The 15,462-nt window shown below is 34.8% G+C and overlaps 1 protein-coding gene across 1 annotated transcript in view; it reads right to left on the bottom strand.

Moving 5' to 3' along the window:
• The window catches only part of LOC107038700 (neuropeptide SIFamide receptor), a 63,204-nt gene that overhangs the window by 13,780 nt on the left and 33,962 nt on the right, over positions 1-15,462 (bottom strand). Inside the window, exon 2 of the mRNA XM_015257948.1 lies at positions 5,296-5,395. Within this exon, the coding sequence (XP_015113434.1) occupies positions 5,296-5,395 (100 nt within the window). The remainder of the gene's footprint in view (positions 1-5,295; positions 5,396-15,462) is intronic.

Raw genomic sequence — 15,462 nt, 5'->3', positions numbered from 1 at the left:
CTGCAATTGTTTCTCTAACCAAATAACTGTCAAATATTATCCTGTGGAGTGAAAGAAAGTCATGAAGAAAGTCAAAATGAGTCGATTTGGGAAGGATCTGATTACAAAAAATAATCCGGCGAATAGCACTCGAACTTCAAAATTAATCGGACATTTCCCTCATGTTTTCCTGCCTCCTGTTCCCTGTCTCGTGGTATTACTACTGATTACATCATTTTTAAGTAATACTATTCGTGTATAATCTTGTGATGAATTATTTTTTGGGTTGAACGACATGTACTAAATAACACAAATATGGCCAAGTCGTCCCGAAATTAGGGTTTTCGGCTGCATTCAACTATCGTTTAATTTAATTATTCTTTGTTTTGTTACTTTGCCTTCAAATAATTTTTTTATGCTAATTAAAACGTTCTTGAAGGTATGGAAGCCATCATATTCCCATTTGGGTGATTCTGTTATTTTAGATCCTACCACGAAACTCAAATTTCCCTTAACCCTTCAGAACTCGCGCTCAGCCACCGACCTTCGTTACTCGCGTGGTGAGCGCTGCGCCGCCCGTGCTTTCAGTAACGCAGCGTTGTCACGTTCATAGGTACGCGCCGAGCGTGCGGCGAGCGGGAAACAGCAACAGCGGAATTGAAAATTTTACATCCTTCGTTGCTCGCACTGGGCGGCACGGCGCCGCTTTTGCGTATGAGCCTCAACAATTTATTATTTTTCGTAGCCTTGATGGATTTTCAGCGGATAAGAACCTTGCTAATCCATTCTAAATGATTCAAGCTAGGCATTCTAATTTTTTCAATTTTTTGAAAGCTCAATTTTGCAAGAGGCAAGCGAAAATTTGAAAAAGGCGGCGCGGCGCTTATAGCGCGAGTTCTGAAGGGTTAACCATCCATCAATAGACCTTTTCATTCTGGAAATCTAGGGGAAATGTTTATTCCGTTTATCGAACTGGCAAATCTTCGGAAAAATAATGAAAAATTCTGATAGACATTAACATTTAAGATGATATAGATTTGAGCACTCAAAAATGATGATTGATGTGTAAATTCGGTAGAAGTGTTCGAAATTCCTAGGAAAATTAACACGAGAAAAAAGTGTCTGCAAATCTAGTGACTCTCAGGATGAAGAGGTCTATTGGCCTGTTCACCCTAGTTACTTGAGCGGACCATTGGCCGACATCCGGAACGCGCGGATTCCAACCACCCAATATCACCGTCGTACCAATCAAGAAGCTTTTAATTTGATTGTGTGCAATTATTTGTCCGGAAACTTACGTTTTTTAATGTCGCAAAAAAATCTACAGAGTATAACTTACAAAGTTATATACGGTTATGTGTACAGCAAACGCTTTAAGACTGAAGACTGCTCTATTGGATTGAAGGTGGGATTATACAGTTCTTATGGGCGCAATGTGTTAAATTTCATTTGTTGAAAAAAGTTTTTCTCGAAAAAACGTTCGGAAACTAAAGTTTAAATTCTGTGGAAAAAATACTCTTGGTCTATTCCACAAACTCTGAAGAGAATTTCCCCTAGAAAAAATTGTCCGAACTCCTCGGATATCCTTAACAGGGCAAGCGGGCCTAAATCTTTTTTTCACGGAGATCCTTGACAAAATAATAAAAATGTCAAGATATTGTTTTCCCATTAACCGTCCTGCAAAATATCCTCTGCATTCGCAATTGAAAATCATCTTCCATTGAATTTCTCTACCAAAGATTTCTCCATTTCCCAAAAACCGATAACGTACAGCAAATTACTCGTGTATTTTAAAATCACGATTTAATAACTTGTTTATCACACTGAATATCAGCTCGCATTATGCCTACACGCCCCTTGCGTAATCCTTAAAGAAGGGGTCCGTTCTTTGACTCTTAGTATTACACCACATTAGGAAGCCTATACGGCTCACGGTGCAGTAACCCAACGACTAGCCGTGGATTTTTTTCTTTCTCCAACTTCACTGTGCTACGATAAATAATAATAACCAATGGATATCGCGTGTCAACCGATGAAATCGTCTACCTGGGATTTGTATTACTCGTGTGGTACTTGGGTTCCATTTTAATTCCAATCAGATCGGTGTAATCTAGTTGATTACATAGGGATATTATTAATTTTTCCATAAAAATTCGTGTGAATGTAATTTTTTTTTTAGTGGAGCATTCAATTTTTACTTCAACCACGAGATGGTAATGGAGGGCCACGGAGATAATAAATAAAAATTAATATATTTTATAACATTAAATATTAATCGCTGTTAAATAGTTGAGAGTGAGAGACTATGTGTTATTCTCTTTTTCTGTTTAAAAAACAGTAAACTTAATGGTTAGTTAGTTTTTTGAAAGTCTTGTCTTAGCTGGATACCAAGAGATGAAAGATTATATAATATATTATATAAAAATTGTGTTTGACTGGGACTTACGTCCTTAACATGTAATATATTTATATTTTCATATATTTTTTGTACTCATAGTTATACTCTAGGGGGCAATGGGAAGAGAATAATATGTAAAAAACGAGAGGGTATACAACTGGACCAATAAAATATAAGAATTATTAATCACTGTCATTTTTGGTTATGCAATTATTTACTTCATAATATATAGTTAAATAAAAAAACCATTTCATTGGTTTTTTATTGTTTCCTTTCAATCGTAAATAATTCATTTCTTCTTTCTATTTTCATTTCAGTAAGAATTCTTAGTTCTCCTGTTGTTCCTTTTATTGTAAACAATATAAATAATTATCGATCGCTGTTTATAAAAATATGTAATATAAAAAATTAGAAAAACGTAATGAAAAAGTAAATAAAAATGGAAAATATCAATTCCCAAAAAATTTAATATTCTTCGTCTTCTATTTTTTGTTTGACCACTAGGGAATATTTGTCCTATGTAGTTAATTCTATAAAATCATTTTTTATTTTGCAATTTTTGAGAAATTAAAATTGTTAAGACCGTAGGAGGATAAAATAACTACCGAAATGCGGCTAAATCTGAGCTCCATAAATTCTCCTCGTTTAGTGAATTCCGAGGCTCAAAAGTTTTCACCATTATATCCTTAGCACCATGAAGGTGTTATGAACCAAGTTGAGGGTGGTCTGAGGAAATTGAATATTTTAATAAATTATTAAAAATACGAGGTAGTTAACAGGTCTGGGCCCCGCCATGATGCTTGGATACCCCCTCCCCGGACTCCGTGGGATTTCCAAGATGGCGGCGCTCACAGCTGTCAGCCACCTCGTACTTTCAAACATTTTTTAAAATTATTTATCCTCCTCAGATCACCCTCAACTTGTTCCATAACACTTTCGCAGTGCTAAGGATTTGGTGGTGATAACTTTTGAGCCTCCGAACTCACCAAACGAAGAAAATTTATGGAGGTCAGATTTGCTCGCATTTCAGTAGTTTTTTTTACTCTCCTGCCCTCTTAATAGAAAAAGGGCTCCGCTATGACCGTCTTCATAACTCAATCTCCATCAGGAATGCAATGATTGTTTTTTTTAGTATTCCTCAGAGTTTATGTCTGCAGAAAGATTATTGGAGATTAGCTTAACTCGTACCAAAAGCCATATGCCATCGTCTACTTTATGATCAGGCGTAAAAATGGAAAATATAAAAATGATTAAAAAGCAGTGAATAAATAAATAAAAATGAAAAAAATCAATTCCAAAAATTTAATATTCTCCCTTTTCTATTTTTTGTTTGACCATTAGGGATTTTTCATCCCATCAAGTTAATTCTCTAAAATCGTTTTTTATTTTGCAATTCTTTAGGAATTAAGATTGTCACTTTAAAAAAAGGCTCCGTTATAACCCTCTTCATAACTCAATCTCCGTCAAGAACGCAATAATTTTTTTTTAGGTATTTTCTCTCAGAGCAAAAGCATCTACCCTGCTCTATTTTATCATAGGACGTAAAAAAGAGGAATATAAAAAAAATGATGAAAAAAATAATGAATAAATAAATAAATAAATAAAAACGAAAAGAAATCAATTCCCAAAAAAATTTAATATTCTCCCTCGGCTATTTTCTCCATTGAGAAATAGAGATGTTATGAGGGTCCAGCAAGCTCGGCAAATTTCACCGGATCGTCCACCCGACATAAGATTTTACGAGGAAACCGCCCAACCCGGCACCGAGAGCGATATTTGCCATCTATGCAAGCCCTCTCTTCCCACTTTTTTCAAGTCAATGGCGGAATACAGCCGGAGCTTCTCTTCCGGTGTGGGAGGGCACTTTGCCAGTCTCGCCCGCTCTCTTCAACTCACCCCCACCCGCCCCTTCAGGATAGTAGTTTTTGAGGCGGTCGAGAACAAACGGGAGATGGAATTTTCCGTTTCCTCTGTCGCGTCCTTCTAGACCCCCTCTCGCCTGTCTGGCGGGGCAGGGTGGACCTTGACCTCTAGAGTTTCGGGGAAAATAACCATGAGTATTGTGACCCTTGATAGCTCAACCTCAAGGCACTTCATTCTGTCCTCAGACCACAGCAGGTGTTGAATGAACTTTATGTATTTTCTCGTTTCCAGGGACATTTTTTCAATCAAGGATGAAAGTGTTATTTTTGGGAATTTCAGTTTTGTATTTTCAATGGATTAGGGATTGCATGTATTATTATTTTCGTTAACATTCGTTGTTTATAAATAATGATTTTTTTAGGCGCGATAATAATTTCTAGTAAAAATCCGAATGAATTTGTTACGATTTCGAACTATTTTGGTGATGCAAATTGATTGTTTATAAATTATTTATAGAAAATGCCCGTAATTTTAAAAAATTGCAATTTTTAAATTATTCCATCAATCCTCCGCCAAAAGTAAACTTTCTATATTTTTCAGATTTAAAATAAAATTTTCGTCGCGTTATAGTTTTACTGAAATTTCAAGGGATTTAGTCATTAAAAATCCGCTGTATTATGGCAAAATATATGGAAACTGTAAATTTCTCTCCGTGCATTTCAATTAATTGTTCCCCCGCTATATTATAAATTAATTATAATTATTATATAAAATGATCATAATTCTTTTCCGCAAAATATAATCATAATGTTTTATTTTTTCCTCTTTTTTTAGAATATAATATAAATATAAATATATTTTCCCTCTATATTTGTTCTTATCTATCGATAATAACCAATTTTCAATGAGAAAAAAATGTTGAAATGAATTTTCCACTGCAGATTTCATAAGGTAAAGGAAAAATTCTTCTGCATTTTCCTGTAAAGTCTTCCATGTAAAACAAAAAAATGCATAAATAAATCCAATAAAATGTATAAATAAATGAATTTGTTCACCTATCCAACGAAACAGCAACAAGACTGTATACAGAAGCAGCAACGGAGACTCCCTGGACATAAGAAACGGTTTTGCACATGAAGCGTCCAAGCACCCAAGCTGAAACACGATACGAAAAAAGGCAATTTTAATTGAATTAAATCCAAGAGATTAATCATAGAGATTAGCCCATTCAACTCAATAATTGTTTTCGCATATGGCGCGGGGCAAGGGCACACCCAGTGGTCGAAATATAGGCCATGACTATAGGATAATTAATCGTAAAACGAGAGGGAGACATTGGAAACCTTTAATGCGTGGAAAACAGTGGGAAATGTCATCGGTTGCATTCATCGTTGTGCATAAATTGATTCACCCATGATACACGATTGGCTGTGGAACGGTTTCGTATGTAACAACTATCATCCAACACACACTGGCATTAAAAACCATTATAAAGGATTTCAGTACGTAGGAAAGTGAAGGGCAGGAGCAGCGTTGAAAGGCAATACGAATCACCGATCGAGTGTTAAATGGTAATTATCTACTGTTGCACCGAATGCTGTTTCTGTTTTTTGTTATTCGTTTTTTATTGATTATTTAATTCTGTTTATCGATTGGGGGAAGCCATGCAGATTAGGAAAATGTATTGACATTGATATTGTCACGTCCCTAGGATCATTCAGGGGAATTATTATGGATTTCAGATCGAGAATGATTTATATCTGATGAATAAATTAAGGATTTATAAAATATCGAGTTTGGAAAAAGAATAGTAATGGGGAAAACGTGAGTCCTGCTATTCCAGTTTTTATTATTGCGTAACTATCCTCGCGGTGAGTGGATTGAAATGAAAACGTAAAATGAGTTTTTTAAAAAATAATATCTCTAAATTCATTCATATGCCTGAGGGATAATTGAGTAGAATGATCAGTAATAATTAATACTTCTGCATGAGATTATTCATTTAGTTGAATGATAATATATCCTGAATAATGAATACCTTAATAAAATAGGAGACTAAAATTTTTTTAATGAAAAATTCAATTTTTGTCATTTTATCATTATTTCTATGAAAAATATCATGAGACTGGTAATTATCAAATGTTTTTTTTTATTCGTTTTTATGGATTTTTTAACGCAGTTTATCGATTGGTTTGTCGATTCGAAAAAGAATAGTAATGGGGAAAACGTGGGTTCTGCTAGTCCTGGTTTTATTATTGCGTAACAATCCTTGCGGAGAGTGGATTGAAATAAAAATGTTGAAATAAGTTTTTTTATAAGGGATAACTATTTTTAAATAATATTTCCAAATTCATCCATGTCTCAGGGATAATTGAGTAGAATTGTTATTGATGCCATTATCAGTAATAATTTATACTTCTGGATGACATTATTCATTTAGTGAAATGATAACATGTCCTGAATAATGAATACATTAACAAAATATGACTGAAATTTTTGAAATGAAAAATTCACTTTTTTCATTTTATCATTATATCTTCGAAAAAATGTCTTGAAACTGTTTTATAAAACATCAAATTCTATATAAAACCTGTGTGAGATAAAACAACAAAATAAGTTTCTTATTTATGGAATTCATTTACATAAACTGGAATTATAATCGATAGAATGATATAATCGATAGAGTGATCAACTATGATTCACGCTCGTTCCGTTAATTTATGCGCGCAGTTAACTGATAAAATATTCTCAGCTGCAAAAAGGATGAAAAAAATATAATTTATACATTGGAAATTCAATTTTAAAAACATATTTTTAGAAAATGAGTGTACAAATAACCAATATTCCTCGTTTATCAAATTTATTCACATATCCCTGGAATAATTCGCCAGAATAATGATCGATGCAATGACCAACCATTCACACTCATTCCATTAAATTATGTATGTAGTTAAATGATGAAACGAAAGATAAGAGACTAAATGACAAAATTTATCCATGAAAAATTTAATTTTGTTGATTTCGTATTTATCTCAACTACGAATAATTCCACGAAAAAATGTATCAAAAACTTTTTTTCGGCCAATAAAATTCTCTGCCGAAAATCTCTTATTACATTTTCACCTGAAGCCACTCATTACCGAGATAATTACATTTTAAACGAGACGATTTCCACAAAAAAAAATTTCATGTTGAAAAATTCAATTTTATTAATTTCGTAATTATCTCAATAACGAATCATTTCACGAAAAAATATGTTAAGAACTTTTTTCGACCAATAAAATTTTCTACAGAAAATCTTTTATGGCATTTTTCCCTAAAACCACTCAATACCGAGATAATTACATTTTAAACAAGACGTTTTTTGCGAAAATTCGATCGAAAAAACAAAACATTTTTGCGTTGGTGGTCGATCTTCCACAGCGGACCGAGAGAGAGAGAGACTTCCGCGTAGGCGAATGAAAATATGCGAGCCCTTACGTCCCGCACACTCGGTCCATAAATTTATCTCAACTCGACTATTGCCTCCCACTCTGGCCGATAAAAACCGAAACCTTCCTCTCCACTAGCGCGAAACAGTACATTTTTTTTCACTCAATCCAAGTTTCTTCGTTTGTTCTCCATCCAAATTGCATTGCCCACTCTCACTTTTGGGGGGGAAAGCAACCAGGTACAGTGCATGCACAATATTGAGATGAATTTTTATCGCTGGAGCTAGTCTTGGATTGCATGCAAACCGGATTTAACCAAGCGTGATTTTCCGTTGTGTATATAATCTAGGGTTTGGAGGTAGAAAATTGACATAGCGGTTGTGTTAATTGCAGGACATCTGCTGTTTCATTAAAATTGAAGTGGTTTTTTAATGTTTGGAACAGGGATTGGCATTAATTATTACTTTTAAAATTATTATATAAAAATGATGATTTTCATTTTAAAAATATTTAATATTTAAAAATTGTTAGTGCAAAAAATTAGTGTGATTGTTAATTGTCATTTAGAGATGCGATTAACACAGTAATCAGTAATTCCAATTATCCATTTGGAAAATGCATGAGAAGTGGTAAATTTATGTACAATGATTATTAATTCATAGAGTATTTTCAAATTTTCTTAAATTGGTTACTTGATTTTTATTGTAAAAATTCCATCATAATTTGATATAAGTTAAACTATTCCTGATGCAGTGATTTTCTATAGTCAAATTTGTTTATTCAACTGTGGGGGGACAATTTGTACAAATTTTGTATTGGTTAAACCGCATGACTTGACCACGAAAATTGAACACAATAAAAAAAAATTGTTTTTTAAATTAATTTAATTTTTTTTTAATAAATGGAAATATCTTTAATATTTTTTTGTTGTTTATCAAATCTGGGCTTTGGAGTTGGAAAATGGACATAAGGGTTGTGTTAATTGCAGGACGTCTGCTATTCCATTAGAATTCAAGTGATTTTTTCATATTTGGAGTAGAAATTGGCATTAATCATCACTTTTTGTTATATTTAAAAATGCTAATGGAAAAAATTACTGTTCATTGTTAATTATCATTTAGGGATATGATTGACAAAGTAATCAGTAATTCAAATTACCGATTTGGAAACTGATTAAGTAGTGGTAAATTTATTTAGAATGAATACTGACTTATAGAGTATTTTTAATTTTTTTCCATTGATTACTTGATTTTAAATGCAAAATTCAAACATAATTTAATATTATAAATTTGACTATGTCTGATTTGGAGATATTCTATTAGTCGAAAATTTTATATTAGTTCAAACCTCTCGACTTGATGCCAAACTTAAAGAATGAAATGAAATAAATTATTTTCTCACTTCATTTTATTCTTTATTCCACTAAATTGAAGAAAATATCCTCAATAAAAAAAAACAATATCGATTTCAACACATTATTTTCCCGTTCATCGATTTCAAACATATGTAGGCGAGTTATATCTCTTAACACAGCAGTAGAAATCTCGTAAAATTCATAGTCCGAGGCAGGCGGATCGTTGAAACGTCGTGTGATGGTGCAGTCAATACTATGAAACTTCATTGAAAAACTCGTGACAATTCAACTATGGATATTGCCAGTATACGGGTAATAGCCGGTGGTACTCTATTGTTTCCTTCAACTCAATGCCCAGTTTTACCACATGACGGTGTACAGAGGTACAACAATGGACCGCCATTAACGACAATGGAGGCGTCTCGTGATCGTCAATGAGCGTTTTATTTTCAGGAAGTTCACGACAGGCGATCTGAATGCTAATATTTTCGCCCAGATTTCTGCTGCGTTTCCCCTATTTTTCCGATATGACAGTTGATAAAGGAATTTTTTGGGGATTTGGGAGAGCGAAAGAAGTTGAAGAAAAGTTGTGGAAAAAATCTAGGAAATTTAAAAAAAAAATACTTTTTGTGTAGTGATTTAACGATTCGTTGAAGCAGTTTTCCCAGTATTTGAACCGCTCATGTCCCAGTATCTGAACCCCTAATAACAACAACTAACATGTCGACTGAAATTTCGAGGAATTTTGTCATTTACAATTCATAATTTCATGGAAAAATCCGTGAGAACTGGAAATTTCAGTTCAATGATTCCATGAAAATTAATGAAAAATCAGGAAAATTCAAGAAGTTTCTCCGGAAAATTCAGCCAAATTCCATGGATTAATAAAATTTTTAACGTTCAAGGGACTTTTAACGTGATAAAAATTTGCAAAAAGTGTACAGGAAGTTTCAGTCGAAAAATTTTCAATCGTGTGCATCAGTATTTTCCATGGGCAGAATTGGTAATTGGAAAATCAATTCCGGGGAAAATTGGCCATCGAATGAATCTCAGTAGTTCAGACAGTCAATTGATTTCGGTAGATTTATGCGAAAAGTTTGAAACCACTCGTATAGCTATAGGAAATCCCCCTTTTGTTCTCAAATCCTTTTGAATTATCGCGTGTACACGAGCTTTTCATGAAGAATTAATTGAAAAACGATGATTTAAATATTATTCGACGTGAATGGATGATATTCGGGGCAATAAAGACATGAATAAAATCGAGCCCCTCTCGATACATTAATGACAAGATTGATAACTGGGCGGAAAAAAGTTAAGGAAAGATTATCAAAAAAATCAAGTGCACGTGAAGTGCTAACGGAGTAACAGATATTTATTCAGTCCTGGTAGTATAGAATATGAATTATGCGACTCATCGAGTAGAAAATAATTTGAATATTCATGAAAAAACAATAAATTTGGGGAAAAAAAATTATGCCGAAAAATAATGGGTCAGTTATTGGGACGAGATACTTCACCTATGTCTGAGTAGCTGAACGCTCATTTCCCCAATAATTTCTATGTTGTTACACTGTTAAAAAAAATTGGCTGAATTTTCCCTAAAAAGACCTTGAATTCTATTTAAGGGGACAAAGTCAATGGAATTTCAAGTTTTTCTGAAAATTCAAGTGGAGTTCCAATTTTTAGCGATAGGAAGACGGAAATTCCAAAATGCCCTTGAATTTTTAAGGAATTCCTTTGAAATTCTCAGAATGCCAGGAATTTTTAAAAAATTCCCTAAAATACTTTCGTGACCCTTTCAGTTGTTTTTTTGTATTTCTGGCATTCTGAGAATTTCAGAGGAATTCCCTGAAAATTCTGAGGAATCTGAATTTTCCTGATTTTCCATTAATTTTCCCGGAACAATTAAACTAAAATTCACAATTTCCAAGTATTTTTCCATGAAATTTCTTGAAATTTCAGTGGACATATTACTTGTTAGTAATTTCCAAGACTCCCCGAAAATTACTCCCCGAAAATGTTTAAAAGTGCGACAAGAAAACCTGAGATTAATTATGCAACCCTTAAGTTTTAACCCCAATTAAAAAATCATTTATGCTTTTCGCTCCATTAATTCCGCAACAACCACTTCATTTTACGACAAAGTGCTTTACCTTCGGGGATAATTAAATGAAAGACCGCTGATTTAGCACGCGTGTGTACGCACACCGCTCTAGCCAGCGTCAAACAAATACTTTCACTCAATTCTCACATCACAGATTAATCCATGTAACGCATGTTTTACGACTCCATATCCATGACATTCTGGAATACGCAATCGTGGTTGTTCGATGAGAAATCGATGATCGAGTGGTGATTATTGAGGGGGCCATGACCCCCTGCCCATGCACCTGAGAAGAATAAATAAATGCGACGGAGGTGATTACTCCTGAAATGCAGTAGGAATCAGACAAAATTATTGGATGTACCAGTTGTTTTTAAATTTATTATCGTTTTTTTTTCGTAACATCTGCACTTGAATTTTCCCTGGAATAATTCGGCAGAATAATAATTGATGAAATGATTTACCCCCCCCTCCCCCAAAAAGGAAACAAGAGATGAGACAATAAAACTTATGCTTGAAAAATTCAGTTTTGTTAATTTGATCATCATCTCATTAATGAATAATTCCACGAAAAAATGTCTCAGAATTTTTTTTCTGACCAATGAAAATCTTTACAGAAAATCTTTTATGACATATTCTCCTAAAGTCACTTATTACCGAGATAATTGCATTTTAAGTTGGACATTTTCCGCGAAAATTCGACCGAAAAAATGAACCAACCTTTGTATGTTGAAAAATTCAATTGAGTTAATTTCGTCATTATCTCAATAACGGATAATTCCATGAAAAAAAGTCTCATATTCTTTTTTCTGGCTATTGAAATTCTCTACAGAAAATCTCTTGTGACATTTCCTGGTAAAACCACTCATTACTGAGATAACTGCATTTCAACCTGGGCATTTTTCGCAAAATTTTCGCGCATTTTCTTCTCAATCAATGGAGTCTCGGCGTCAGCATTTATAGTTTAAACCCCCGAATAAATGCCCTGAAACGCTGGATGTAATTGAATTGAGGAGAAGCAGGGAATTCACCACGTTACACTAACGCATTTCTCGCTAATTTCCCGCTCCCGTCTCTCTATTTTCTCTTTTCAATCGCGTGGCGTAGTGTATTACTGGGTCACTGTGTGTGTAGTGGTTAACGGCTTATCGATCTACCGACGCCTAATATAAGTCTGTAGCCTATTGGCATGGGTTCCCGCGCTCTCTCCTGTTCTGGGTGGACGTTAGCGACACAACACCGCGTGTTGGTGTTTTCATGTTATAACAACGATCCTCGGATAATGCGGATCGATGCATAATCTCTCAGTGCAAATAACGGGGGATGCAGGGGGAAAATTAGTGTCCGAAATTGAGACACCCCTTTTCGTAAACGTTTGGAGAAATAAAGGGGGGTCTGATAGTCTGAGAAAGACTCATTCGAATTCTCCAACTTTTTTTTTCGTTTCAAAGGGATTTTTTCAAGCTTCAAAAAGACGCCTGACTCGTCCAAATCGCACGTTTGGGTCCAGGGGGCCTATTCTCGAAATATTTCCGTGCGCGGAATCGACTTCGTTGATGGAACGCCTATGATTCCTATACGCAATTCGTTTACGAAGCCACTTCCGTGCACGGAAATATATCGCGAATAGGCCCCCTGACCACTCTAAGGAGCGCAGCGGACTCGCCACTCCCTGCTGCCACGCCGAAAAGAATGGAGAGGTCTCCCTAACCTCCAATGTTAATGATAGAATTACCAAAACTCGGAACATGTAAACTTATAAGACATAAATACAATATATTTCAATACATTGTAAAGTTCTTCGCGGCGAGAATGAAAGGAGTGAACTATATTCTCCAACATTAGGGATAGGGAAACATCCCTTGATTTTTTTGGAAAGGGAATAGATATGAAAATTCGCGGAATTGAGGTAGCCTCAGTCGTTCGACAAAGGTCAGAATAATCTAGAAAAATGACTACGAGTATTTTTATGCGATGTTTTTAAAATTAGGTAATCCAAAACTGAATATTAATTTTCACATTTTGTAAATTTTCCTCTACATTTTATGTAATTCTATTTTTTTTCACTCACTGTCGCTTTTTGGACTTGATATTTCAATGAAACATAGAACCCATTGCCAAACCTGACGTAATCTCTTCGACACTAATAGATGCCGTGCAGAGACGCATATGGACTAGGCTCACGGCGCGGTTCCCGCCGTCGCTGTAGACGAGCCCCATGCCGCACTCAGTGTGCTCGCAGTGTGAATTTCGCCGCAAGGTACAATCTCTCAAATTTATGGAGAATTTCTTCTAGGACAATCAACAAAGGTCTAAGTCGATTTTGACTATTGACCAGTTTTCAATGAATATCTCGAAATCTAAAAGAGATAGCACAATTTTTGTTATGACCTTTTTCATAGCCCTCAATTTGCTCTACAAAAAAGGTAAGTACACAAATTTCGTTATCTCTCCCAGATTCGCAGATATTCCTTGATAACTGAGCCGACTAAGTCGACCTAAATCGGTTTAAAATGAAAAAATAAAAAAAACGCTAGAAAATCGAAGAAAAAAAGTGCGAAAACAGGATCTCCTCAGAGTCAATGGTCTCAATTCTCCGAGTATCTGCTGATCAATGGTTAGAATCCCCGGGACTGAGCCAAGGGAAAAGAATGCGAAGTGAATGAACTTGATATTTCCTTCACAATCGAACCGAATCCTCTCTCGCTGGAAAAGAGTAAATGTCAAAGTTCTCTTCTGTTTCCTTGTTCGATCCTACCCACCTGGTCAATATTTGTACCGAGAAAATATTTTCCCCGCTTCCATTCCCGTTTGTACCAACTTTATCGCATCACAAAATGATTCGTCAACATTGGAGACAAATGTGCGAATTTACTTTCATTTCGAAACTAACATAAAAACGAAGATTTACGTCTGTCCCTCCAGTAATGCATTTTTTTCGGATTCACGGCTGAATAATTGATGTATTCACAGGGAAAACTATTTTCTCTGAAGTCGTTTCATTTAATCTCATCGACTTTTCGGTTTTAAATCGCTCGGGATTTTTTTCAATTGAATAAATCCCACAGTCTTCAAATTCAGAATATTTTCATTATTTATTGATAAAAACTAATAGATAGATAGATTATTTTAGATAACAATAGATAATTTAGATAATAAAAGAAAATTTAGATAATAATAGATCATTTTTCTCCTGAATTTAATTCACGAATTCCAAAATTGTTTTACTCCTCTGCTATTTAATTAATTATTAATTACTTATTAATTATTGTTTATTGTTCACTGAGTAATCTTTTAAAAATACAATTGTAATTTTTTTTAAAGAGGGGAAAAAATAACTGCAAAAAAAAAGAATGCATCCAATGTTTCTCTTGAATTTAAAATGAGGAATTTCAAAATTATTTTACTCCTCTCTCAATTTTCATTGAAGCGTGAAACTTCCGAGAATTCTCGAATGACTACAAACAGATCCGAACATGTTTCAAGAATGACTTTAACGACTGGAGATCGTCCCACCCCACCGCTTCGCCACCCATTGTTCAAAGAAATAAAATGAAACATCATCAGCAATTTTTACGCTAAATAAATTGACCCATTAAACCCCGAGTTTTTAGCATAAAAACTCCCGACTTGAGTTTTGTCTCCGCAATTTACGACCCGGCTGATGGCCGCAAGTCCCCTCCCTCGTGAACCTCGACGACATCGAGTTCCGTGGGGCTTAATCGCAATGTTTATCTCCGTAACGTGGGGGATGAGAAAACCCGTGGAGAATTTTTTGTTTTGGGTGAGAAATGACGGCTTCCATTCTCCAAAGACCTCCGTGAATCCATCCGCGGCATTGAGATTCCGTGCGTTATTAAGTTAACGTCACTTCACTGTGCAATGAATCCAGACAACGGGAGGGGAGCGTAATTTCGTCAAAACAAGTGTTTCAGAAGTTTCTGAATTATTAATGGGAATTAAAATACCAGGAAATGTGTACGGGAGATGTTTAATGCGAGGAGTTCGTCGTGAAGGAGATTACTGTGACATGGAGGGAATGTATTATAATTGTCATAAGGGTCAAACGGGAAGAGTCTTAAGACCCCATTTTATCTTGAAATAAAATTTAAGATGAACATTTTCGTCTGGATTGTTAGTCCAAGATAACAATCTAGCGATCTTAAAAATCCCGTAAAAGAGTGAAGGAGTCTGCATCTTAAAATAAGGAAAATGGTTCCCGTCACCCGAGTCGAGGATTTGGTTCTGATTGGACGTACACAGGTCTTTCAAGAGCTCTCCAGACCTAGATGGACCTGGTAAGGCCTAATCAGTTCTGCGACGTACTTTT

This window comes from Diachasma alloeum, unplaced genomic scaffold (assembly GCF_001412515.2).
Source record: "Diachasma alloeum isolate Michigan unplaced genomic scaffold, Dall2.0 Dall_scaffold_00178, whole genome shotgun sequence".
Lineage (NCBI taxonomy): Eukaryota > Metazoa > Arthropoda > Insecta > Hymenoptera > Braconidae > Diachasma > Diachasma alloeum.
The sequence above is the reverse complement of the archived record's forward strand: the minus strand, read 5'-3'. Positions and strand labels throughout refer to the sequence as shown.